The sequence below is a fragment of the Dermacentor variabilis genome, chromosome 2, assembly GCF_050947875.1.
Source record: "Dermacentor variabilis isolate Ectoservices chromosome 2, ASM5094787v1, whole genome shotgun sequence".
Classification (NCBI taxonomy): domain Eukaryota; kingdom Metazoa; phylum Arthropoda; class Arachnida; order Ixodida; family Ixodidae; genus Dermacentor; species Dermacentor variabilis.
In genome coordinates, this window is record NC_134569.1 from 54139978 (window position 1) to 54164881 (window position 24904).

The window sequence follows — 24904 nt, forward strand, 5'->3', positions numbered from 1 at the left end:
TGTGTACGAGGCGATCGGGATGGTCACGAGAGAGACCATCCGGCGAGCTCTTATCGTGCAGCGAGATAAATCGACGGTGAAGCGCGGCTTCCTGATAGCGTGCATCCGCAACTGACACTTTGTTTATACGGGACTAGCGAGTTGATCGGCCTCAGCGAAAACAGTTCGCCAGCCTCGCTCCCGCATATACGTATATGCTCAGTCGGGAGGAAAAGTCTACAGAGACGACGGCATCTGCATACAGAAAGAAAGAAATTAATTTCATTTGGCTCAGCCTTGCAACGTGCGATTGCCTTAATGCATGACGCGCGCGAAACAGGAGCACGTAGGCAGTACCACTTGATTTCAGCCTTTATGCCTAGGCTAGGAAAAAAAAAAATTTTTGTTTAGTGCCACCTCTGGTCTTCAGACCTTTGCTCTTGACTGTACATACATCTGACTGGCATGGCTATCTCCACAGCTGAAGAGAACTGTGAATATACCCTGTGCCACGCCCTTGCTTGCGTTATACTACATTGTATACACGTAAACATTCATATCAAAGCATTTGTATTTACATAAGCTTTGGAGTGGCGCCAACGTAGGCTCTTGGGTTTTTAACAACTTTGATTAATAACTATAACAACCAATGCACGGTACAATGGTCAATTCTTATGCGTGAAAATGGCCCTACAAACGCACTCGATGTTCTTAATATAAAAAAATACGTGTAGTAAGTAACCCAATGTGGCAGGACCTATTAACCGAAATTGAAATTGTGTTTAACAAGAACACAATGAATTCTATGTACAAAAATAAAATAGGAAATAGAACGAAATTCGACCAAATATTTTGATCCTTCTGTATCACTTTCTCAAGTTTAATTAGTTCAACTGCCCACTCACCAATGTCAAACACACAAATTGACGTTTCGGGATCTGTACAGATCCTCATTCACGATCTCCTCAAGTTTCGCAGTGGAAGAAAGAAAAAAAACATCAAATTTCTTTTGGCATATAAAACGTAAGCAGCCTGCGTAATTATCGTGATGACATGTCGTCATAGCTATATTAAATCTAGCACTGTCTATCTAAAAGTTCGGTTATATTGTCCCTTTAGGCACGAAGAATGTGTGCCGTTCTTGCAGGTGGAGGGTACTGAAGATTTGTAGACCAACAAATACGTCGTCCACGTCTGTAGGAAATAGACACTCATTGACAAAGGGGTGCATTCAAAACCATTTATTTCAATATCAATATGCGCTGCCGCTTTCCACAGACGTGACATGTCTTTGAGATATAATTGCGTTTATATTTAGTAACCCGAAAAAATATTTTTTTTTCGAAACGTTCTCCTTTGTTTGGCTTCGCTTTATCTTTTCTTGTTTTTGTTTTTTTGTTTCAGGCACGAACATTGGTGCTACACAATGAATCGAGCAGAAGAACGTTTAGAGAAGTCCGTCCTGACAACGTACTGACGTCGGTCGTCATCTACGTCGGCGTAAAGCAATCAGGCAAGTATAGATGTTGCATAAGTACCAGAGGCGCTACATCCAATGCATATGAGACGGACGAAGCGTCAACATGGCGGCATAAACCGAGAATAAATTTTCAGATATGGAAAATCTTTTATTAAGCGAGGCGCACATTCCAGCCTCTCCTCTGCTGTCTCAAACACCTTCCACGATGCATTCGCTTGTTCCCGGTGATCCCTGCCTTTCTAAAAGCCATCGCCAATGCCGTGACCTGATGAGTGGGATGTGTTCTACTCCGCTAGTCATTAGCTTCACAATGACAACTAGTATGCGCGCTGTGACTCATAGGCTTTGGCACGAGTCTCCGAAATCTCCAGTGTGGAGCAACACGCCACGCCGGAGATTTTGGACGCATTGTCGCAGCTATAGCGATACGAATTCGTGCAGCGACTTACGGACTGCAGCTTCATAGCACGATGCTCTACTCAAAAGCAATGAATCCAGGTTCGGGTCTGGGCTGGGGTGATATTTCTAAGCGTACGATTAATATCCTGCACGTAGCCACGTTTCCGAGTATAAAAAGAAAAGAAAAGGAACTACGGTAACGCAAACAGACGGCTATTGGCGATAGACGATAAGTAGGCATTGGTTCAATACTTTTGAATAAGGGGAACGGTCGCCTTTCAACTGGGGCGTACTTACTTGAGGTTTCTTTCCTGTGAAGAACCAAAGGCACAATGAAATAAATAATGCGCGTTATCTACTATAAAGGTACAGTATGGAACATTTAGTTGCGACAGCAGTTGAAAAGATTTCTCGACAAAGGACAGGAGCCTTGTCTGATGACACTCTCACCCTCTGTTTTCCTTTTTGTGTACGCTCTCCTTGAATACACTTCACTAATTTACTAGGCGGAGGGGGCCCAGTGAGACCTTGTAACGGTGCTTAAGTTTACAAACCATGCCTCCTATTAGCGGTTAATATCCTCTGGACCATTTATAAAGCAGGGTTTTCGAACAAGGGTTCAGAAGAGGCCCCCATAAACAGGGCACTTGTTCCCGATAGCCAAGCTGTGGCGTTATGATCCGCGGCGCAGGGTCGGAGCCTTGGGGGAAGGAGGGAAAATTGCGTCAGGCAGCCATTCTCTGTAAAGCCACCCCTTCGCTTTTTCTCTCTCAAAATGACGGCCTAACTCGCGACCCTGCGCTCGGCGGATTGGATTGGAGTGTGCTTGGTTGCTGGTAGTTTTAATCAATGTGTACTTGTTCGGACGCTTCGCCAACCGCTCTGCGCCCATTTTTAACTTAGGTCGCTTTCTTCATTGCGATGCAAGAGTTAGGTGACCGTGCGCTGCAGTCACACCCGCTGTCCTTTCGCCAGAGCGTATACGCTGAGAGCGGCGATTGGCCGGAGACGCTAAAGAAACCTAACACGGCATGATCACGTGCTGCATCGACAGTATCTGGTTTCCCGTTTTATCACGGCTAATCTTTCCTTCTTTCGAGGTCGAAGCGGAGCCTGTGTGTAAGCTCCCCGCTTCGACAAGAGATGATGAACGGAATAGTCGCCGCCATGTCCTATGTCGGCAAACGAGCAAATCAGAATTTGGAACCAGAGGCTCAGAAGGGCTAGCATCACGGTGAACGGCACAAGACACAGAGCGGGTTACGTATGATGATCATTGGCTGCTGAGCTTGAGAGCCGGCGCCTACATGTGCCGCCTCCGCTACGCGTCAGGCTCGCTACCACAGTGGTCAAAGTGCATTAACTACACTTTTCTCGGGCAGGCAATAGCTGAACCATTTAACGGCGCCGTCTACTGAAGACTGCAAGTGAGTGTTTTGTTTAGTTTTTCGTCTTTTTAATCTCCGAGTTAATATAGCGGAGGTCATGCACCATTCAACAACGGAAAGAGCGAGTGACTGAGCAACGCTGTAAAAAGGAAACTGTTTCTCGTCTAATCAATTAATCCCTCTTTAGAGAACTGAGCGGGAAAAATACCAGCGTATATGGAGGCTTCGTTATCTGCTCTCTACTACGTGCCAACGCCAACAGCGCTGATTTGCAATGAACCAGTGGATTAGCGGGTCCGCTTTGCTTCCACGGTGCAATTTTCTTCGACATTGAGTGAAACTTAGTGAAATTTTTACACGGCGCACTAGTTTCACCAGACTTCAACGGTCTTTTGCTGATGCCTAACCTTTAAGGCGCCACACGGTTAAGGCAGAGTGGTATTTTGGGGTGCTGTGCCTGACCGGGCCACCGCTAACGCTCATACCTCCCCCTACCTCAATCACTCTTTCTTATTATTTATTTTCGTCTTTATTGCGCAGAATGCATTAGCTTTAGCCCCTCGCGAGAGCGTTGCGCTCGTAGTCGTACAATTGGCTTGACAGCAACGTCAAAAAGGTCACCTGACAGAAACGGCTTTTTGACGTCAGACAGCCGGTTGCACCTCCCTCAAACTGGCCGCGTTACACAAGCGCTCAGGTGTAAATAGTTCGCGCAGAACAACACATGGCTGTCGCCCTGCGACACTTGTGGCACTGTCGTCAAGACTGTTTTCCTTAATCCGATAGATGACACGCAGCAATACGATAACTTATGCTAACGTCATCGAAATTTGCGACCGCCGGAGAAGGGGCCTCAAAAATAGCGAAAGCGAATTTTATCTATCAATGCCATCATTAGTTAAAACATAAGGCTTATTCGAAAGCGTCATAATTAAATAGTTGAACCACACGCCGGCGTATTACAAACAGCGCGATCTAAAGCACGAATGAGCGACGAAAACATGAAAGCCGAAAGCACACTGGAAGGAGTCGTGTCCTGCCTGTCGGAGTTTCTTAGGCACCCCGCTGCGAGACAACTCGATTACTTTCTCGCCATGACAAATAAAAAATAAAATAATACCAATAATAACAAAAAATAACAAAGCTCGCCCAAGACCACCTCAATATTTTGCTTCTGTCGGGATCACCACGTAGCCAGGCAAATCGGCTACTTATTAAGACGAAAGCCTTAAGTGGCGCGTTGATATGGCTCATATGCGAAAAAAGCGGCGTCTAGTCCTGTGAAGCAAAAGATTTCATCATTGGGAATGGCTCATGCATGCCCCCGTAACCAAGCAAACATGCAATGGCTGACTATGAATGAAGGAACGAAAGAAAAAAAGAATGAAAAAAACGAAAGAAGGAACGAAAGAAAGAATGGAAAAAAGAACGAACCAACGAAAGAAAGAAATAAAGAATGAAAGAAAGAATGAAAGAAAGAACCCTTAGGTAGCGCATTAGGTGCTCGCACATGTCGTTGAGAAGGTCGACCTACAGCGCCATCCGTTTACCTCACACTGCGGCTCGTTATGTCTTACAAGAAGTCTGATCGCCCTCCGATCGTATAACTTAAGGCATTACCAGACGTGCAGCAGGCTTTCGCCTTCACGTGTTACAGGAGTGTAACATGATGCCGATTATTTTTCTCTTTTTCGTCTCTCTCACTTTCTTTTCTTTTCTTTTTTTTTTGTCCTTGGCACAACTGTGCCGTGACTATAAATATCCGTATTTAGTGTCTGTCCTGATAGCGCGGATGCCTGCGAAAATTCGCAACATAGTCAGCATCCAACGACTGAAGTCGTAATTACTTGGTAATTAGAAAACACGTTTTGCCGCGTAACTGCACACACGCGCGCGCACAACCATTAAGCTGGCACCAAAAGTTCTGAAACAGCGTCTTCCTAATAACGATTACTCCGCGGCTTCCCATACACGTTCGCTATACCAGTCTGCACCGACTCGTTAACGCCAATATTAATCGCACGCCACCGGAGAAAACAAGCGCACATGGACACACGTTCGTAATGTGCGCCTGCACTCACCTTCTTTCGGTGGCAACGATCTTGAAGACATGACCTTGTGTCGCGCCGCTCCCCCCCAATTTTGCCGGGTCTGCCCGCATAATCATGCCTTCCTAATGATGGGAACGGCTCCCCATGACCACTGCGGGTCAAGCTGGAGAATTTTCACAGGCGCCATGATGTTTCGTTTATCACGATTATAGTGAGGATTTCCTCAAACAATGGCACAAACCCACTAGGGGCGATTGACAAAGAACCGGGTAGGGCATAACAAGAACGAAAATAGACACTAAAAAAGATCACCATAAGTTAAATAAATGAATGCGTAATACGGCAGTAGCCTTACAAAAACAAAATAATAAATGAGAAGAGTAGAAAATGTTAAGGGAAATTAAAGAGCGAGCGTAGTGAAGGGCATCTTAAAGATTTAGAACATAGCTTTTTTTAAATTTTCTGGAAATTCTAATTTAAAATTTCATGAAGGAGAAACAAATAATTTCTTGGCTGGAGGGGGCGACCAAGCGCCACCATTTTCGCTGCCTCCTTCCTGTTGCCTCATTCAACCAATCTGCATCTGAATCTTCTGTCAGGATACAGGGAGTTCCAGCTATCATGCATTGTGTTTAAAAAAAAAAAGACCGGCCATTCTACGCGAAGATAACCAAGTGCATATTGTTCACTGTCGAGTAGAGTAGCCGTCAGTATTTTTTTTGTTGATGCCATTCAATTTGATAATTAACTGCAATTAGCTAATTATTTAATTAATGCTCCGAATGCCATGCTGTCAATGATTAAAGAATGCAGGTTTTCAGCGATGTACTGTTTGCCCGTTTATATATTCTGGCTGATAAAGAAATGCCACGAAATATGAAAAATATCATATGGCCAACCATCTACCCGAATCAGAAAGAAGTGCCCTCAAACAAGTTCCATAGCAGTTAGTGGCAGAGCTGGCGCTTTATCTGGCGCGCCCAAGCTCCCGTAGCTTCTTACCAGAAAAGGTGAAGCTAATGCTTGCCCCTCCTTCACCTGAAATAGACCCTTGTCGGAGGATGCATGCTTACAGATTAAGTGATTTGGCTCTGTTATTGTAATGATAGGCTAATTAGAAAATAAAAGCTCGTTATTCCCGACGAAAATAGTAATTTTTTCTGAATATTGACGCGTTCTCCCCAATACAGTACGTCAGAGCATTCAGATTTCACTCCATAACTTCTAATACAAACATACACGCAGATAAGTACCTGTCTGGTAAAATAAGCCATGATTGACCAACGAAGTCGATTACCTCGTGGGAATAGTGCGAAAAGCGCGTTTTCATTATTTTCATCGCCTACTTATAGTTGAAACGTGCCCCTCCTGTGCGGCTTCACCTTCGGAACATAGTTTCCACTCCAGCAGTTTTTCTTTAACCTCCTTGGGCGCGCCCCACACACGGCAGATCGCCCACTAACGCCTGTAGAGCGCGCTTGAGGGCGCAGCTTTTTTATGCGGGCAGACAGGTGGACACGTGATATTTTTCGTATTTCGCGGCATTTCTTTATCAGCCGGAAAACATAAACGGGCAAAAAGTATCTGGCTGAAAACAAGGCAGTTTTCCAAGTTTCTTTCAATTTTCTACAAATTCTTCATTGACAGCACGCCATTCGGAGCAGTAATTAAAAAATCGCGAATTGCAATTAATTAATTAAATGAACGTCATCAAGAAAGATTTACTGGCGGCTGCTCTACTGGACTGGGAACAATATGCACCTAGTTATCATCGCGCAGAACGGCCCGTGATGTTTAAAATCGCGATGCACGGTAGCCAGTACACCCTAGGTATAGCTAGCATGTAACGTAAGTCTCACTTTGCTCCGAAACCGATGGCAAATTCTCTTTCAATAAAATTCGCAGCTGTGCTTTCGCCTTCCACAACCAGAGCGGTGTCGTCTACACGTCTGTGGGCAACCACTGCCCGCGTCGACAATGATGAAATTGCATAGCCAAAGGAGTTGAAAGATCAGTATAATGAAACTTCCGCAACTCTACGTTGGAACACTGGACCCAACCAGATCGACGACACAAGCGATTACATAAATGGGACCAAGAAATGAAATTTCGTATGCCTCACAAGCTCGAAAGAAGCCACACGAGCATGGTGCACCGGATTCGCCTTGGTCTCGCATTCACCAACTGTTATAGACTTATGATAGGTGCCAGTGATACTAGCTCAAACTGTGAATGCTGTGAGGTGCCAGAAACACTTGAACATATATTTTGTGTGTGTCCCGCGTACGCGCAAGAACGACAGCAACTTGTCTCTTCGATTGCAAAGATCCATGAGAGACAGCTATCAGACGAGCTTCTTTTAGGTCCTTGGCTTAATGCAAACAGCGCAGCCCTGGTAACAAGAGCCGCCATAGCTTTTCTCCAAGCCACTGGGCTGGAGGCACGGCTTTAGAAATACCACAACTCTCTGAATTTGTATATACCCATCTCTTCCTTATACCATCATCATTCATCAGCCCTTTCCCTTCCCGTCCCTTTTCCCCAGTGTAGAGTAGCAGGCCAGAGCAAGTTATAGCTCAGGCCGACCTCTCTGCCTTTCTGTAAATCTCTCTCTCTCTCTCTCTCTTTTCGAACATACAATTTCATCTTGAAATCATGCCCAAAAAGGGCCTCCCAATACTCAAGAGCTCGATTCTGAAGTGTCGAATTTTCTAACGAGAAATATTGTAGCCGCAACACCACTCGTGAGTTCTGTTTTTTTTTTTTCGCTGTTAATGAGTATTTGACCGCGTAGGCCAAGCCAATCTCGTCCTTATTCGAGGAAATCGATTCGGCAAACGGCCGATAACACCGGCCGCGGTGCACGCGAACAGCGAGAGAGCGCTGATGCAGGTCGTTCCGAGAAAACGACGGTTGGTTCGCGTAGTGGCGTAGGCTCGTCTGGATCGTCGAGATCCCGCGAACGAGTTCTCCCGCTCTTGAACTTCGCTCCCTGCGTAGCTGTTATCACTCTGGAAGAGCCGCCAACTGGGTTGTTTGTTGTATGACATTACTGATCGTCGGACAAGTCAAAAGTGTTATTTCGCATGGCCAGCATAGCCCCTCCATTCACGGTGTACACATCTGTGCACTCAACTTGTCTTCGCCCGTTATGCCCAATGGTTGTGATAAAAAAAAAAAAAACTATCGACGTTGAGCTGCGCCTGAATTGAAATCTCTTAGCGTGACCCAAATACAACGATAGTGTGACTCACTGGAAAGTGTCCTACAGCTTAAAATTTGTTTTAGGGCAGTCTGCCGTAGCTTGGAGGTATTTGCGTATATTTCACACATCAATCGGCAATTCATTGTAATTCGTGACTGAAGGGGACAGAATGTTTTATGAACAGCTCTATGCACACTCCTGGCAGAGGTTCACGAAGAACAGCTTCAGCTGCCACGTCCACTGTTTCTAACCGCCCTACCAAGATTCACTACAAATTTATTATTTACGAGCTTGGTGATTTCACCTATCTACCCTAAGCATACTGAATATCTTCAAAGTTTCGTTTCTTTACGTCCAGATTCAGTACAAATAAGGGCTATGTCTTGTGCGAATGTGCTGCATTTCGCTACTGGTCTCCATTCCTTACCAGCCTAATTCAGACACTGCGTGCAGGGCAAATTACTGTTGATTAATAATTGGTACTCAAGACACTATCTTATTCCTTTCTTAATACCCTTGTTCGCGTTTTCTGGTGTACCTGTGTGGCCCGTGAGATATACAAGTCGCTCTTGGACAGTGTTGCCCACTTTTTTTTCGGGTGTGCCGCTAAACGGTGACGAAGTCGCCAAAGTTCCGCTAAATCTTGGTGAAATATCGCTGAATTTGTTCGACTGTCCAGTGAATTTTTAATAATGTATACGTTATTTTGAGCACTATAACATAGGCTAAGATGACGTAGATCATCGAGTGAAACGACTCACGTTCATCTAATGCTCGTGCACACGACAAATAAACCATGAATTTATCAGAAGGGTGTACAGGGCTTTCATGTTACGTATTTACAAGACAACGGATGATGACAGCTGCAGTTGTGCACTTACTTTACGATTGTAAGGTGACAAATTCAGCAAGGTTCAGCAACGCACGAGTAACCTGATTTTCCAAGCACGAAAACGCATTCAATTAGGTTATGTCTGCAAATTTGCAAGTGTTCGGCGCTTGTGAAAGGAGGATAAAGTTTTGCGGCCATGCTTTCGTCATGTTAAGACATCGATGACGATTCCGTGACCTTTATACGGGTCAAACACTGCGTTCCCACCCATTGACCCACTTGAAAGCTGTGCGCAGCATATGTTCGTCGAAAAGCCGTGAGAAATGCTTTCAAACAAATCGTTTGAAACTGGTGCATTCAGTCTCATGTGAACGAGCCCAGCCGCTCCAACATACGTACGCACTCTTAAATAAAAGTAAAAATGTTTACTTGAAGGGAAGAAATCTACGGTTGATCTGTCTTGTATTATTCATATCATATCATATCATGTCATATCATATTAAAATCGCATGATAAAATTTATAATGTTTTGGTAACCTAATTTACTCATAAGCTTGCAAAGTTTCACCAATCGAACATTTTTAATGAAATTGTAGCACCAACTACGGCAATGCACATTCCAATGGGCTTTATAAAAAATTTAATTGAAAAAAAACATGCATTTGGCGAGAGCAATGTATGAACCCGTTTTCCTCGGCTTCACTAACCGCAGTTTAGACCACTGAGAGTGTAACATAATTCGGTTAAAAAGGCATGAGCGTGTTAAGAGTTATTTACTGTCGCCGAAGAATCGCTATTTATCACATGCAACTAGCTGATCAGCCGTCGCAATGCCGCAGTGTTCGGCTGTACTCTACAATCAGCTACACTCGGCGAAGTGGTGTTGGCTTTCGGGAACGTGATCGGCGGCTGCTTCGACGTGCCAGGTTCTGCGGCCTCTTCTTGACGTTTGCTTCGCACGCATTTTCGGAGATCGGAGTACTTGAACGCACGCTCACATCGACAATAGTTACATCATGCAAGTTTCGTCCCTTCCTTCGTCGTCTCGCAGAGGAGCCAGTTGCATAAATGTGGGTCATTGAGCCACTGTTTTTGAATTTCTGAGCATGTTTCACTTTCGGCTTCCCGCCCACCGTGCGATCACGTGCACGAAAGCTATACAGCAGCTCTCGCCGAAAATTCCGAATCAAAAATCTGAAGTGTGGTGATACAGGTGGGACAAATGTTGTGGGACAAATGTTGTGGGACAAATGTTGTGGGACAAATGTGATAGGACAGATGTGGTGGGACAGATGTGGTGGGACAAGAGAAAATAATGAACGACAGCGTATGACAACGTACGACTTCACGACTTCCATGAGTATATAGAGGCCGCTGCTGAGCCATTTTGCTCAGGGAGCCCACGAGCCGTAAAGCCAATTTCGACCACCTAATTCTAGTTATTTATTATTAAAGTGCGTTGTTGAAATTGTTTTCCGAAGAAACTTGCTGAACTTCAAATTAACATGTGGCCAAATTGTCCGGTCATGTAGCTAAAGCAGTCGCTAGTTGCTAAACAGAAAAAAAATGTCGCTAAAAAAACCCAAAATTCATGAAATCTAGCGGCAAAATTACTGCAGGCGTATAGCAACGCTATGTGTATGCTCACATGTTTATAATACCATGACGCTGGCGCCCATTGCGTTTCCTTCGACCGCGCTTTGATGCGCTACGCTGAAACTGCCAGTTGCATGAGGGCGGTTCAGTGCGGTCGCCCTTCACTGTTGTGCAACACTGCAACGGCGCTTTTTTTACGTTCGCAATGCTCGTGAGAGACCAAAAAAGTCTACCGCGGAAAAGCACGCGACGCAGATAACAGCTTATCTGCTTTTATCGGAAGCCGGATGTGGCTGAGATTGAGCGTGGCGTTTATTTGCTCGCAATGAATTCGTTTGTTTGCCCAGTCCGGCACGTGCCAGACACGTCTGATTGCGCAACAAACCTAGACTGTGTGCACTCAGGATGTGTACTTGTTTGTACCAGCAACTCGCGATGCCTTGTTCCTGTGCTTAGCATTTGCTTTACAGATATGCTTGAGGCCACAACGACCGCATGTACGAAATTGACCGGTCGGTCACTGATATTGGCCCCGTTTCGAGCAAAGCTCGGTGCAGCAATTCAACTATGCTCATTCACGATAAAAGGATAGAAACCAGTTTTATTTGCGACAGAAAGTTTGCTTCGTGCTGTCGCTGGCTCGTGAATGCACTTATCTGAAGCCTTTTGTATGTCATATGTTATAGGTGCACATGCACATTTCGTACCTTTCTTTTCATTTCATTTATTTGAACGTAAATGCAAATTATAGCAATGCCTTCTATCCAGAAGCATTAAAACTAGGGCTGTTTCAATATTGAAACCTTTCGATTTTAATCAAATCCGAACACTCGTTAAAGACTCGAATATCGCGAATACTGCGAATATCGACTCGAATACCGAATATTTTCACATTTATAATAAAGAAGAATATGAAATTTGCGGGGAGTCCAGTCTGGCAAAAAGGGCTTATTTACGTCATTTGACACATGCACGCAATGCCGTTTGCAACCGGACATCCAGTAGACTGAGGAGCTTGTAAGTGATAAGCAATTTCATTCAGTTACCCGGTGTCCCATGACAATGGCAATCATGAAACGAGAGAGAGAGAGAGAGAGAGAGAGAGAGAGAGAGAGAGAGAGAGAGATCAAATGATAAGTGAAAGGCAGTACTGAAAGGCAGTTAACCAGTACTGAGCCCGGTTGGCTACTCTACAATGGGGAAAGGGAGACGAAGAGGGAAAGATTAAAAGAAGAACAGAAAGTCCACTGGGGATACCGATCGGTCACTCAGTACGGATCCCAGACGGTGACTCAATCCGGTAGCTTTCAAATATCGCAGCAGCGCTTTTGTGGCCTTTTGTAGCTGCGGTATGCGAGACCATGGTTCAAAGATCTTGTTCAAGGCAAACGGTTTTCTATCTAACTGATTTAGAGCTGTTCAGAGGCCATGTCTTTCGTTTTCAGAAGGTGGGCAGTAGCACAGCAGATGTTCTATAGTCTCCTCGACACGGCAGGCATTGCACTCGGCGCTATCAACCATTTCAATTAAACACGTATATGCATTGGTGAATGCGACGCCTAAATGTAAGCGGCACAGTATTGTTTCCTCATTTCGCGAAAGCCCAGGTAACAGCCGCAGTCGCATACATGGGTCGAGGGAATGCAATCGATGTTTGGTGAATTCAAATGTGCGCCACTTTTCTAATGTGCGCTAGCTTGCTTAAGTGTTGCGCTGCGTCAGTCCACCATAATAGTACAGAAACAAGGGTTGCGCCTTCGTGTGCTTACTAGCAGCTTCGTCAGCGAGGCCGTTGCCGCAGTTACCGCAATGGCGCGGCAGCCACTGAAACACGACGTCGTGTCCTTTGGCGATCATATATGATGGTGCGTTTCTCGTATCTCTGACAAGAGTTGTTCACAGGACCCGCGACGAAGAGCTGACAGAAGACATTGTAAGGCCGCCTTCGAGTCGCAGAATATTGCCCACCGATGAGCCGGTTGGTCGTCAACATAATCAACCTCGCCGCACGCACGTAAAATGTTGCGCACGTTGGTTTAAAGAGATGTGCCCGGCATGAGATAGGCCAAATTCAAAATTGCTTTGTTTAAATCGAGACGATAAATTCATAGGCTATACCTGAAGAGGAGGCATTCTAATTGAATGACTGGACGTTATTAAGCTAGCTGCTCCAAGCGTTCGTCGAGAAAATGGTGCTTCTCTGCAGTACGCGCTGGGGAATCATTTGCTGTCGTCGACTCTGTCGTAATATATTCAATGAACACAACTTTGCAGCGACACATGAGTGGACGCGCCAGATTAATGATGTCTGAAGCCAGAAGGCTCGCCTGCGTGAATTATGAGTCCGAATCGCACTATCTTTGTACAGACGACCCCGTCACTACAAACTGTACGCCTAATGCTTGCGTGCTACAAGTGAAGTCGGTTGAGCCCACTATTTTGAACACTCTTGCAGTACGAAACGGAACTAATCACTGCTGCGCCCTTTTTGAGTTACACACAGCCGTACTGCTTGGCTCTATTAGGCAAGGGCCGGCAAACTCACTTATGAGTAAGGTCACTCAGGCTCACACCAACCCATGAGTCTGAGTCTGAGAGTGCCCGCCTGAGTGGAATTATGGTGGGTCTGAGTCCCATTGAGCCCGGATGAGAAAGAATTCTCATGAGTCTGCGGAGTCCCAATGAGTCCGTAGAGGTTTGTTGAGTCTTTCCGAGCGAGCCCTAAGTAAAGAATAAATTTTGCGAGTGAGTCTGAGTGAGTTCCGTTAAATTGGATGACTTGTGCCATTAGGGCGAAACTGATGTTTTTTTTTCGCACCTTGAATTCGTCAGTAGTGGCCGCTGTTGTCGAACATCAAGTCCATGCAGTGCAGGAGAATTTATCATCAGCTAACTACAAGGATGGGTGGGGTTGAGTAATCACTACAAATGAATAACAAGAGCGATAACTCGGGAGGCGTCAACCAGCGAGTTTCACTTGCTGTGCACGTTTTCTGGGGGTATCAGATATGCACGTCGCAAGCAACAAGGGGTACCAAGATAAGCAGTTCCCCGCAAGAACATAAACACTGATTTGAATTGCAGGCTCCGACAAGATAGGCTGCGAGCAGCAAATTTGTGCGGCTGTAGGCGCACCGCAATGAGTGCTTGTCTTATCGGAAGTAACGCGCTTTTGCAGACGAAAAAGGTTTAAGCTATCAATACCACCGTAATGGAAACTTAGAAAATATAGCTTTTTTACACCGAAGCTGTTAAGGGCTATGCCGGACCGACCTGCGGCGGAGGTACGTGACGCAGGCGTTAAGCGCTCCCCATACGTGTACCGATCCCGAAGATAGTGCAATACCGGGCCGACCCTTGGCGGAAGTGAAGCAGGCGTTAAGTACCCATATGTGGGCCGATGCCGAAGATATTGAAATGCCGGGCCGACCTGCGGCGGAGGTGAAGCAGGCGTTAAGCGCTCCCCATACGTGTACCGATCCCGAAGATAGTGCAATACCGGGCCGACCCTTGGCGGAAGTGAAGCAGGCGTTAAGTACCCATATGTGGGCCGATCCCGAAGATATTGAAATGCCAGGCCGACCCGCGGCGTAGGTGCAGTTCGCCATTGAGGATCCCACATACACAGCTTCGCTGGTCATGCTCCTTCACACAGTGGAAGGGCACTCAGTTTTTTTTTAATTATTATTATTCTGTGCAAAGCCAAACGTGCGCATGCTTTGCAAGTTTCCCAGGAGGTTAACAAGACGCCTCAAACTGGATTTAGTATTCTGACTGAGACATCATGTTTTAAGAATTCGTTCGTTTGGTGTTTGCATTAAGTTTAGTCAGGCATACAAAAGTATCTTGTCTGCGTGCGAGACGCCCTGCCAATGCGTAAACTTGCGCGTCTTTGCCGACCACTTTCAAACAAGCGAATCGTTCTAAAAAAAAATGCGGTTCATATAGCTCAGTATGTGGAATTATCAAATTCTATTCTTCGTGAACGTGCTGTAGTCACTGATAAGTAAACCGCTGTCTAGCTCAAAGATAATATGTATAGATTAGCCAGTCAATAACCTTCGTTCATTTCTATCCTGTCACGACAGAGACGAACTTCTTTCAATATGAGGGGGCGGTTCCAGTGTGGTTTTATAAGCGGAGCTCGTGCTCGATGTTTATGTCGTTACCGATTTTAGGAAATGTTGGCGAGGCTTTAATTTCGAGCGCTGTGCTATAAAGTAGCATGACATTGCAGTAACCCGAACAAGACAAGCTGTTCATAAGAAAATTGAGACTTCGAGTTATCAACAGTTAGAGAACAAGGGAAGCCTCACAGCGTGTCTCGTCATCGTCAGGGCAGCAGTGGCGTTTCTTGGCGTCGTTTATGCACGTAGCTCAATCCCCGTCAAGGGCCGAGGATCAGAAGCGGCTACGAAAGAACGCGAAGGAGAAGACGCTGCAGTGGGGAGTTAAAAGCGGCACGGCCGACGACTGGCAATACTTAGGGAACTATTGGCTTATTTTTTTTCAACAATTCTTATTTTTCCAGCGAGTCATAGGTGGGCAATAGGCGGGCCATGTTTGTTGGCCAGCTACGCTGGCGCAGAATCGGTCAGGGACCTCGCTCCGAGAACGCAGCAAGACCGTTTCCCTATTTGCTAACGCGCCGGCCGGAATGCGAAATATGGAATTGCGGCGTGTCGCGACATACGGCTGACGCAGTGCGGTCGCAGAGGCACACAGTAATTGGTCGACAGTTTTGTTTTAGTGCGAGATAATTAGGATTTCTCAAATGCCCAAATTACAACCACACGGCTATACCAGCTACGCAGCTCAAGTGTAGTCGACGTCTTGCGTAATCGTTTTAAGCCGACGTCGAAAACTTCGCTTCGTCACACCGCACCCATCGGGAGATGTCGTGGTTCACGAAATAGGGTGTGTATACTGGGTGTCCAGCGTAACCTTTTCGTGATTGGCGCGCTTTCTCAAGCTCGGAAGAAACGTTTGCGTAGCACGTATTGAGCAACAGAAAGCTGGGTCGGGATTTTTTTTAGGATGGTATACACTTTTCTCTTTGATACATTAGCTCTGACTGTAATACTTCAGCGGTTGATCAATTACTACTAACTGATAACTGGCGACAACCAACATTAGCTCCTTCTGTCCAGCTACGTGGCACTTGCATATTTTTAAGTTCGGGTCCAAATTACGTGAAACGCACGGTATACTTTCTGCATTTGCGAGAACCAGACATACATACGTTTGCCTCTAAGAAGTAATTGTTCTTCTCACGTAGCGTCAGCCGGAGTGCAGAGCTCTACGTGCGATTTCGCGGCAAGACGAGCTACGTACATGTAGGCAGCGACAAATGCATTACGCGAAAAATGAGTAAGTAAATAAATATACGATGATATGTACACGGCAATGTTAGGGCGACTCAATACCTATCAAAACGAAGTGTCGAGGTCTACTCAAAAGCACGTTTTTTTTTTTTTATTTCGGATATATCGGAGTCACTCAAGAATTTATGTCGGGCCACCCGACGTGAGGCAGATACCGACCCCCAAGCTACGTTGGCAAGTCTTGCCCTACCAGTTATTGGTCGACCGCTAACCATCTGGCCAAGGCTGGGCAAGAAGTTTTCTTTTTTTCGATTGGAAGATTCGTTTCTGTCTCATACAAAATATCGATATGAGTTATCTGTCAACTCTATTCCTCCCTGCCACCAGGAAGTTGGCCCAGGGGGACCACAGTTGTGCGGCTGCTGCATCATAAGGGCCGTGGTGTGGCCAGCGACTGCGGCGCTGCCGCACGGTAGAATGGGAACCACATCGATAGGGTAAAGTACAACTCCTTGCAAGGTACAACTGCAAAGTTAAGCTTCGATCTCAGTGCCCGGTACGCTCCTCGTAGCGTCCGCAGCAGGGCCATACTATTTTGAAACGTTCTACAGCTCTGTTGCGAAGTATTTGGGCGGCACTGGTGGCCCGAGGCGGGCATGGCAGGAAGCAGCCGCTATCCGCGTGGAAAGGCAGCGGCAGTAGTAACGCCGTGCATGCGGGACGCAGGGACTCGGGAAGTAAACAGTTCCCGGAGGCATGTCGAACAACGCCGGCCGCATCCTGTGCGAACCGCTTTGTTGCTCCTAGTTTATCCACTAACGCATAATAAAAGTTCCGGCGCTGTATATTCGCTCGGTAGGTTTAAAGTAGAATGCGCTACTACAAATGGCGGCACAAGATCAAGAAGATATGTGAAAGGGCTCTGGCAACATTCTGCCTGACAACGAGTTTCGAGTAGAGTGCACGTGTTTTGGCGCACATTCATAACTTTTGAGTCGTTGCCCTCGCAAAGGTTGGGGTTCAGTGATCGAATTGGAAAGGAATTAGACGGAAAACGTTATTATTTTGGCTGTTTCCTGTTTGGACCATGAACCACAAAAAGTTGACACTATGGCCTTCTTGGCAGCTAACACAAGGACAACAATCAAGCTTTTGCCGTAATCACGGGCAAATCATCCAAACCGAACGTCCCCTCAAGCGATTGCTTTGACCGCCCTCAGGTCTCCGAACAGCAGAACGAACGGAAAGGCTCTTTGGAGGCGTCGAAATTTGGGGGTGTCAGAGGAGGCGACCTCCCTTGATAAGATTGAAGGGAACACCGGAGTTTCTGCATGTGGCGTCTTGCCACCGAATAAAGAAAATAACAACAATACTCGGATAAGGAAAGAACTCGCGCGTCTTCGCAAGAAAACGAAGACGAAATTTCAGGCTCACCATGGCGGTATCTGGAAGTCGGGGCAGCAGAGGTACCACTTGTTGCGCTCCGACACCAACAGTGCGACGAAGGAATTTGCCCGTGGAGGGAGGATGCCGCCTAAATAGGTGCTCGATGTGCGCACGGCCCTAAACCCCCGGAGAGCAGACTCCCTCTCTCGTCGTGTGTACATATTCCTGTACGGGAACGGGGGGGGGGGGGAGGGGGGGAGCAGGAAACGAGAATCTATCGATCTTCGGGACTGTATAGTAAGGGCGCTCCCGCTACGGGGCGCGTGTAGCCAACACCGTGTAACGCGCAAGGCTGTCTGCCCTTCAAATCGCCCAGTGCGGAGAATCGGTCTCCGCTCCCGCGGTGGCCTCCCTCTTCTCTATCTGGCCCGCCTCTCTTCTCCGCCGACCGCGGGAGAGGAACTCGAACAAGGAGGAGTGTGGCGGAAGAGAAGGAAAACGCCGTTTCACCAGACAACAAAAAACAGCAGGGACTTCTGGTTCCCATCCGGACCTTGGCAGCCCGCAGCCAGTTGAGAAAGTCGCAGGAGTCGGAAAGAGGAGGGGGGAGGGGGGGGGGGTCCGGTGGGTATGGCCAGCACGTGCCCGGAGTCCCCTACCCCCATGTGTATTCGTGATAACGGCTCTTCAAGAGCGAGAAATGGCCAAGAAAGGGTCTGCATCAAATGTGCGCACAGCCAGCTGTCCTCAGTTCGCACGGTCCGAGCGCCTACAAAAGCACTACGAGTTCGGTTCCGTGACAGTTGATCGCTTGTTTCGTCTCTAGCCTTCCAGCATCGTCGATGCGAGATGCTCTGTTGAGGTTGCGTAAAGGTGCAAGGAGAGAGTCTGATCTTCTTTCACGTGTTGGCACAGCGGCGACGGCAAAGAATGGTGACCTTGAGAAGCGTACCAGCCGAGCTGCGACAACGTGCAAGCCGGCTCTGGCATTGCGTGAGACGCGCCGACCGCCTCGGCACACGGCACCTGAGGTGGGGATTCTCTCTCAGACCTGCAATTTGCTCGCGTTTAGCGAGCTGCGCACGTACGTTGTTCATTACACCGCGCGCACACTTTCGCGAGCTAAAAGAGGCCCCCTCTGCGCAGCGTTTGGTGCTGTTAACATCGAGCGACCTACTCGTCTGCGCGAGCCATGGCTCGAGCAGACGAAACAATTCTCTGGACGGTTCAATGGCCGCCCAGCTAGAGATTGCTTAATCCCGCTATCTCTTTGCGGGCGTTGTATATTCGTCGTTGTGACAATCATTGCACCCGATGCGCGACGCTGTCAGCTGCATGTGCTCCCCATGTTTCCGATCGTAGAACTGTCACGAGGAGTAGATGGTATCAGCCTACCAACTGTCATCATCAGCGCGATAGTTATCGCTCGTTAAAAAATTGGCAGTTTCTTGGGGCCTCCCGTCGAGCAGTATACAGCAAGCGGAGCTCTACACGTCAAAAGCGGTTGCGGAAATGCGAATGCACACATGTTTTAAAGAGTGATCGTACGCCTTTCGTATACAGCAAAAAAAAAAAAAAATATCAGCACAGGTAAATACGTTTTTACGTTTGACAACAGTACAGCTGGGGTGGCAAGTGCAATGACTTGGGATACATTCATTAGACCCAAGCACCGATGGCAACACAGTTCCTTACTTTAGACTCATTTCATTTGACAGCAGAGCAGAAAGGTTGCGCAACATTAATTCCAGCATCCTCAGTATGTCGACACCTGCCAATAGTGCGCTATTGTTCCTTTATCGGAGAACACGCACCGCGTGGCCGCTTGAAATGCGTGCGAGTGTTTTGTCCGTGGCAGGTAGTGTAGGCGCTTCGTAGGAAACGCGATGAATAAAGCGTTGTGACACCACAGTCACTGCACACTAACAAGCCAATTATATAGTGCGCTGTATCACAAAATGAGGATCACATGATCCAACACAGTGAATCACTCGCCGAAGTCACTCGGATAATGAGAGACAAAAAAATCCAAAATGGTCTTATCTCCAACGCTCCTAATCGAGGACTTTCCTGTTGTAGTTCAGAAATTGCGCTAACGGCCAATCACCAAAGCAAGCAAGGTCGTCTTTACGAACGCCGTAGCCTTTTAGCCCCTGCGACAGTCTTTGTGGGACCGTTTGTCACCACAATCGCAGCCACTTGCTACAGCTCTGCCTGTGCGGTGGCGACCTTCGCTGTTAGGCAAACAAACACGAAAAAAAATCCTCAAGATATCTTCCTATCTCTGCGCGCACTCGGCCTCAACGACCCATAGCGTTATCACAAAGACACGTTATCCGAAGATAACGCGCCACCGTCTAATGTCCGCAGGCACTCAACGTGTGTGTTTGGTTGCACTCGCAAATAGCGTTCTCTCCGCGCCTGACTTCGGTATTCGCGAATAAATCATCGCTACATTGCACGAGAGATGCAACTAAAAATGTTAAGAGTAACGTTAAGATACAGGAAGAGGGAGGTTTAGATTAGACAGCAAACGGGGGTAGCCGATAGCTTACTTCAGGGGGGAAATGGAGTCGTGCAGGCCATGTGGTGCGTAGGGCGGATAACTAGTGGTCTATTAGAGTTACAGAAGGGGTACCAAGGGAAGGGAAGCGCAGTCGTGGACGGCAGAGAGTGTGAGGTGACAAGTTTAGGAAATTTCCAGACACTACTTGGAATCGGCTCTCTCAAGACAGGGGTATTTGATGCTATGCGAAAAGCAGGAGCCTTCGTCATTATAGGGTGACTACATCTCTTTCTATTGTTTTTATTTCAATAAAAAATTTAGAAAAGGGTAATTTAAGATCGCCTTCGTCCTGCAGCGGACATAAAGGTATTATGATAATGATGATGACAATGACGAAGATGATGATACTGCACAAATATGCAGTGACCTGTGCCACTTCACGACGCTACAAAGTTTTTGGCGCTGTCAACAGGCACCCTCAGTCTCATACCACGTGTTTCTGCAACAACTGCTCAAATTTAATTCCACTTTTATTCGGACATAGAAATGTCCAGGAGCTGCAGGACTAAAGGCAAACTAAGATGTCGGACGCGTTCCTGGACACCTGCGATGCACTAAGCAAGGCACAACAGAAACGAAAACGGATTGCAGCACTTACAGACGTGACAGGGGCTTAGACACGACAAGGGCCAAATAATGACAATAATATGTATTCGCAAAACGAACACCTGCGAAGCAGTACTCCAAAAATGAAGTTCCTGTGCATGCTTACAGGCATGCTGCTCTGTATGGCTTCAATAACTTTTTTAAAATGTAATTGATTTCGTGTCTAGTAGCAAAGCATACACAAGAGGGAAACGATTAACTCGGAAACGCTCCTGTGGCATATGCAAGTGTCCGAGTGCCGTGCAATGTTCTTCTAGAAGTAATATATTGTAGATGTCACAGAAAAACAGAATCACGCAAGAGATGGCGAACCGCAAACAATTGGTGTTTTTGAATGAGTTATGAAACTGAATGTTGGCATATCTGCTGTAAGCATAATAATTAGCATTGTAACTTATTAATAATCACAAACTAATGAATTATAAACAATACAAAAAAGAAACTGGATGCTTCAATTTGCTGATAACAACATACGTCCGGCTTCATTCGTTTGGAAGGCTCGACTTTGGTTTTCTTTTTCTACTTGATGCTTGACGGTTGGAACACCGTGTATAATTCTGCTCTCCACAGTTCAAGCACTTTTGTCACCAGTTCGCTGCAAAGCAGTCCAACGGCATTAGATGTGTTGGTGACGTCGGCATTTATTTTGGCGTTGCACGTAAACCAAGCAAGTGTACCTGAAAACGCGGGGTCTTACAACAGTTAACCGTGAATTTTTTCTTCCTCGTTCCTTCGGTGCAAGAACAGCTGCAAAGCTTCGCGTGAAAAATTTCACGCGAAACTGTAAGAAGCTGCTTATATTTGTTTTTTTTTTTCTTGCGTGTATATCGCCGAAAAGCGCACACCTGCTGCGCATGCCATGACATTAGATAAAGGCGTTCTGCTTCATCATGAATTTGGGGCGTACCGTAAGGTTGTTTTCGATGGCAGATAGCCATGTGTTAGCCACTACTGTTTTATCGGTCGACTTTGTGCAGAGTCGTGCATGTTCCCATGCGTGGGAGGTTTCTCAAGACTGTCCAAGTTTCTACTGGGCGGAAATTTTTTTTTACTGACAATTTTTTTTTTAGTTGCCCGTGGCAGATGGCACAGTTCCTTGAACTGGATTTCTCGCAGAAGCAGACATGACCTACGCTAAATGTGCACTTTTGTTCCACTTACTTTTCTTAAAAAGTGACTTCTTACGCATTTGGTTCAAAAATAATTGGAACGCCTATATTTGACCGCATAATTTGGGGAAGAATATATCTAAACTGGTGTCATCGTGCGAATTCGTTCCGAGTGAATAAATCCCGCGAACTCATCGGCTACAGTTCGTAAATGGTAATATGAGCCGTAAAGTAATTCGTTTAACAAATTAATTGGTTAAATTTTGTTAATTGTTAAAACTATGCATTTCGACTTCTCGTTCAAGTAGTGTCCGTCTGTCCGCGTTATCCCGCTGAATCCTAGAACTGTGCTATCTTCCACAGGCGACTTTTAAACATTTCTGTCAGTCAAAGGAAAATGCTGCTGAAACCATCGGCGACATTTGTCAGTGTAAGCCTGTCAGTGTCAGCGTGACTGGCAGTGTCAGCCCGAACGAACTAGCGAAGGAACTAACGAACGAACGAAAGCTCACGCACGACATTCCCCCCCCCCCTCTCTCTCTCCTCTTCCTCACACCTCCCTGCAATCGCGCGATAGCATCGTACTGTTTGTTTCCATAGCGGTGCGACCACCTTTGAACGAAGTTGTGACTTGTGTATGCAGCAGTTTGAAGGGCTCAATAATCTCGCCCATTTTTGGAGGGCGTGAGGAAGTGTGCCGATAAAAGGCTGCAACCATGCATTGTCTGAAGGCGGGTTGCAGCCGATAGGAAAATACACTGTATATGGAATCGACAGCTGCGTTCAGATAGAAAGGTAACCCACAATGTTTGACGCATCTACACCTGCCCTGTGAGGGACCTCGTAATGGAAGGCTCCAGGATAATTTTGGCCCTCTGGGATTTCCTAACAGCGCCTAATTCAAAGCCCAAGATCCTTTCTTGCATTCAGGACTGTCGCAATGAAGACAAGAAAAAGCATAGGAATAGCTTACTGTTTTTTTTCCCTGCAACTGTCAAGTTATTTATTGACGATGGTTGAACTTGTAACAAATATTCTTGATAAAAGAAAAAAAAGAAAAAGAAATGAATGTGGAACGGAAGACAACCCACCATCGGTGGGAGCCGTACAAACTTCTACATAACGCATTCTTGAGATGCAGAGTTGAAAAATACGCTCTTCCTTGAGAACCTACGAAGGAAAGACCTTCCGCATGCGTGAGTTTGCGCTTTGTGTTTCCGGAAGGGTCAGTTAGAGTCCGCAAGAAAGCTTCACGTGTTCTTGCGTTCCTGAGAGAGAGACTGGTTTGATTGACGTGTGGTAACGTACCGCCGTGACCCTGCAAGAGACGATGAGGCGCAGCAAGTGCTGCCTCGGTTGCCAGGCTGAAGAAGTGGGCGCTGGCTAAACATGCCGGTTTCTATATACAACCCACCACCACCAATTCAATAGACAAAACAGGTGATTTACCTTGTGGTTTTCTTGGCTTCACGGTGAGTTGAACTCATATGGCTTTAACTTTTAAAAAATCGGCTTTCCCCTCCCCCGACGAACAGCTTCGCTCAATTCTCTGTGCATGTTTCTTTCACGGCACTTTGCTGGTCCAGCCTCGTAATGAACTAACCAGCCATAAACAATGGTATATTGCTAAAGTCCTGCGTTGTACTACTGTGCAGCACGGGAGCGGCAGCGTGTGATACGGGGAAGGAAGCCGCCGCCGAGGCGCTGCCTTCTAACGTTGAGGTGGCTGTGATCGGAGGTGGCGCCGTGGGCACCAGCCTCGCCTACCACTTGGCCCGGATGGGCAAACCAAACGTCGTGCTGCTCGAGAAAAGCGAGCTGACGGCAGGCTCAACATGGCACGCGGTATGCCACCCCATTTATTTATTTATTTATTTATTTATTTATTTATTTATTTAGTGATGAATGGACTCCCAGCCGATTGCTTCCTCTTCAAGCGTTCATATCCTCCTGCTGTATCGTATTTGGTTTAAAGTAGGACTTCATGTGTTACACTTTTCTTTCTTTTCTTTTTGTCAGTATTTGTGTGCTTAAGTTTGAGTTTATTGCACACTATCGAGTTACAACATGTGGATCATATGTACAGGGGGAAGGTCCCAGCGTAGCCAGATTGTAAAGAATATCTCTCATTGTTATTGTGTAGAAAGCGTAAATATACGGCTTTTATACGAGGTGGCATCAAAATGTTTCGAGACTGGCTCTATCTTGAAGAAAGTTGTTTATTTATGTGCATTCAAACACTATCGCCTTCTAAACACGGCGCTTCCAGCACTCCTACCAAATTGCGAACGTGTACTGGAAGTCTCTTTTCCGGAGCGAGTCGAACGACCTTCTGCGATTCGAGCTGGATTTCGAGCCGGTCAAAATGGCGACCTGTGAACCGTGTTTCCGATTTTAGGAAGAGAGCGAATAACGCGGAAAAGAATCCTTACAAATTACCTGTATTTCACGTTGAGGGTCATCACTAGGGACGAAACTTGGGTATACGGGTACGACCCTAAGACGAAGCAACAAGCAACGCAGTGAATAAGTCCAACGTGTTCACGACCGAAAAAAAAAAAAAAAGATGTGTGGCATATTCTCAGCTCGAAAAAGTGCACGCTCATCGTGTTTTTCGGCATTCCTGGTATTGTGTATCAGAAGCTCGTCATGAATGATCACGCTATGAAAAGCTAGTTTTACTGCCAAGGTTTGGGGCATCGAGCAGCTGTATTCTGCACGACGACAATGCATCCTGTCACAGACCATTACACACACGCGAGTTTTTCACCGGAAACAACACGGTTTCTACCCTACTCGTCAGATTCGGTTCTTATCAAAATTAATAACTCAGCTCAAAGGCTACTATTTTGGCATGATCGCCTTAATCAAGCTCGAATCGCAGAAGGGTGCTCGACTCCTTCCGAAAAAAAAAAAAAAAAAAAGACGTCAAGGAAATATTCGCAAGCTGACAAGAACGCTGGGAGCTCTGCATTGCTGCGCA

The 24904-nt window shown here is 46.4% G+C and overlaps 2 protein-coding genes across 2 annotated transcripts in view; one reads left to right on the forward strand and one right to left on the reverse strand.

The window, feature by feature from the left end:
* Positions 1-17820, reverse strand: part of LOC142571871 (betaine--homocysteine S-methyltransferase 1-like) — a 43300-nt gene extending 25480 nt beyond the window's left edge. The window contains exon 1 of the mRNA XM_075680546.1: positions 17689-17820. Within this exon, the coding sequence (XP_075536661.1) occupies positions 17689-17691 (3 nt within the window). The 5' untranslated portion in view covers positions 17692-17820. The remainder of the gene's footprint in view (positions 1-17688) is intronic.
* A 442-nt stretch (positions 17821-18262) lies between these two features.
* The window catches only part of LOC142571870 (dimethylglycine dehydrogenase, mitochondrial-like), a 40787-nt gene continuing 34145 nt past the window's right edge, over positions 18263-24904 (forward strand). The window contains exons 1-2 of the mRNA XM_075680545.1: positions 18263-18671; positions 23577-23766. Coding sequence (XP_075536660.1) covers positions 18571-18671; positions 23577-23766 — 291 coding nt within the window. The 5' untranslated portion in view covers positions 18263-18570. The remainder of the gene's footprint in view (positions 18672-23576; positions 23767-24904) is intronic.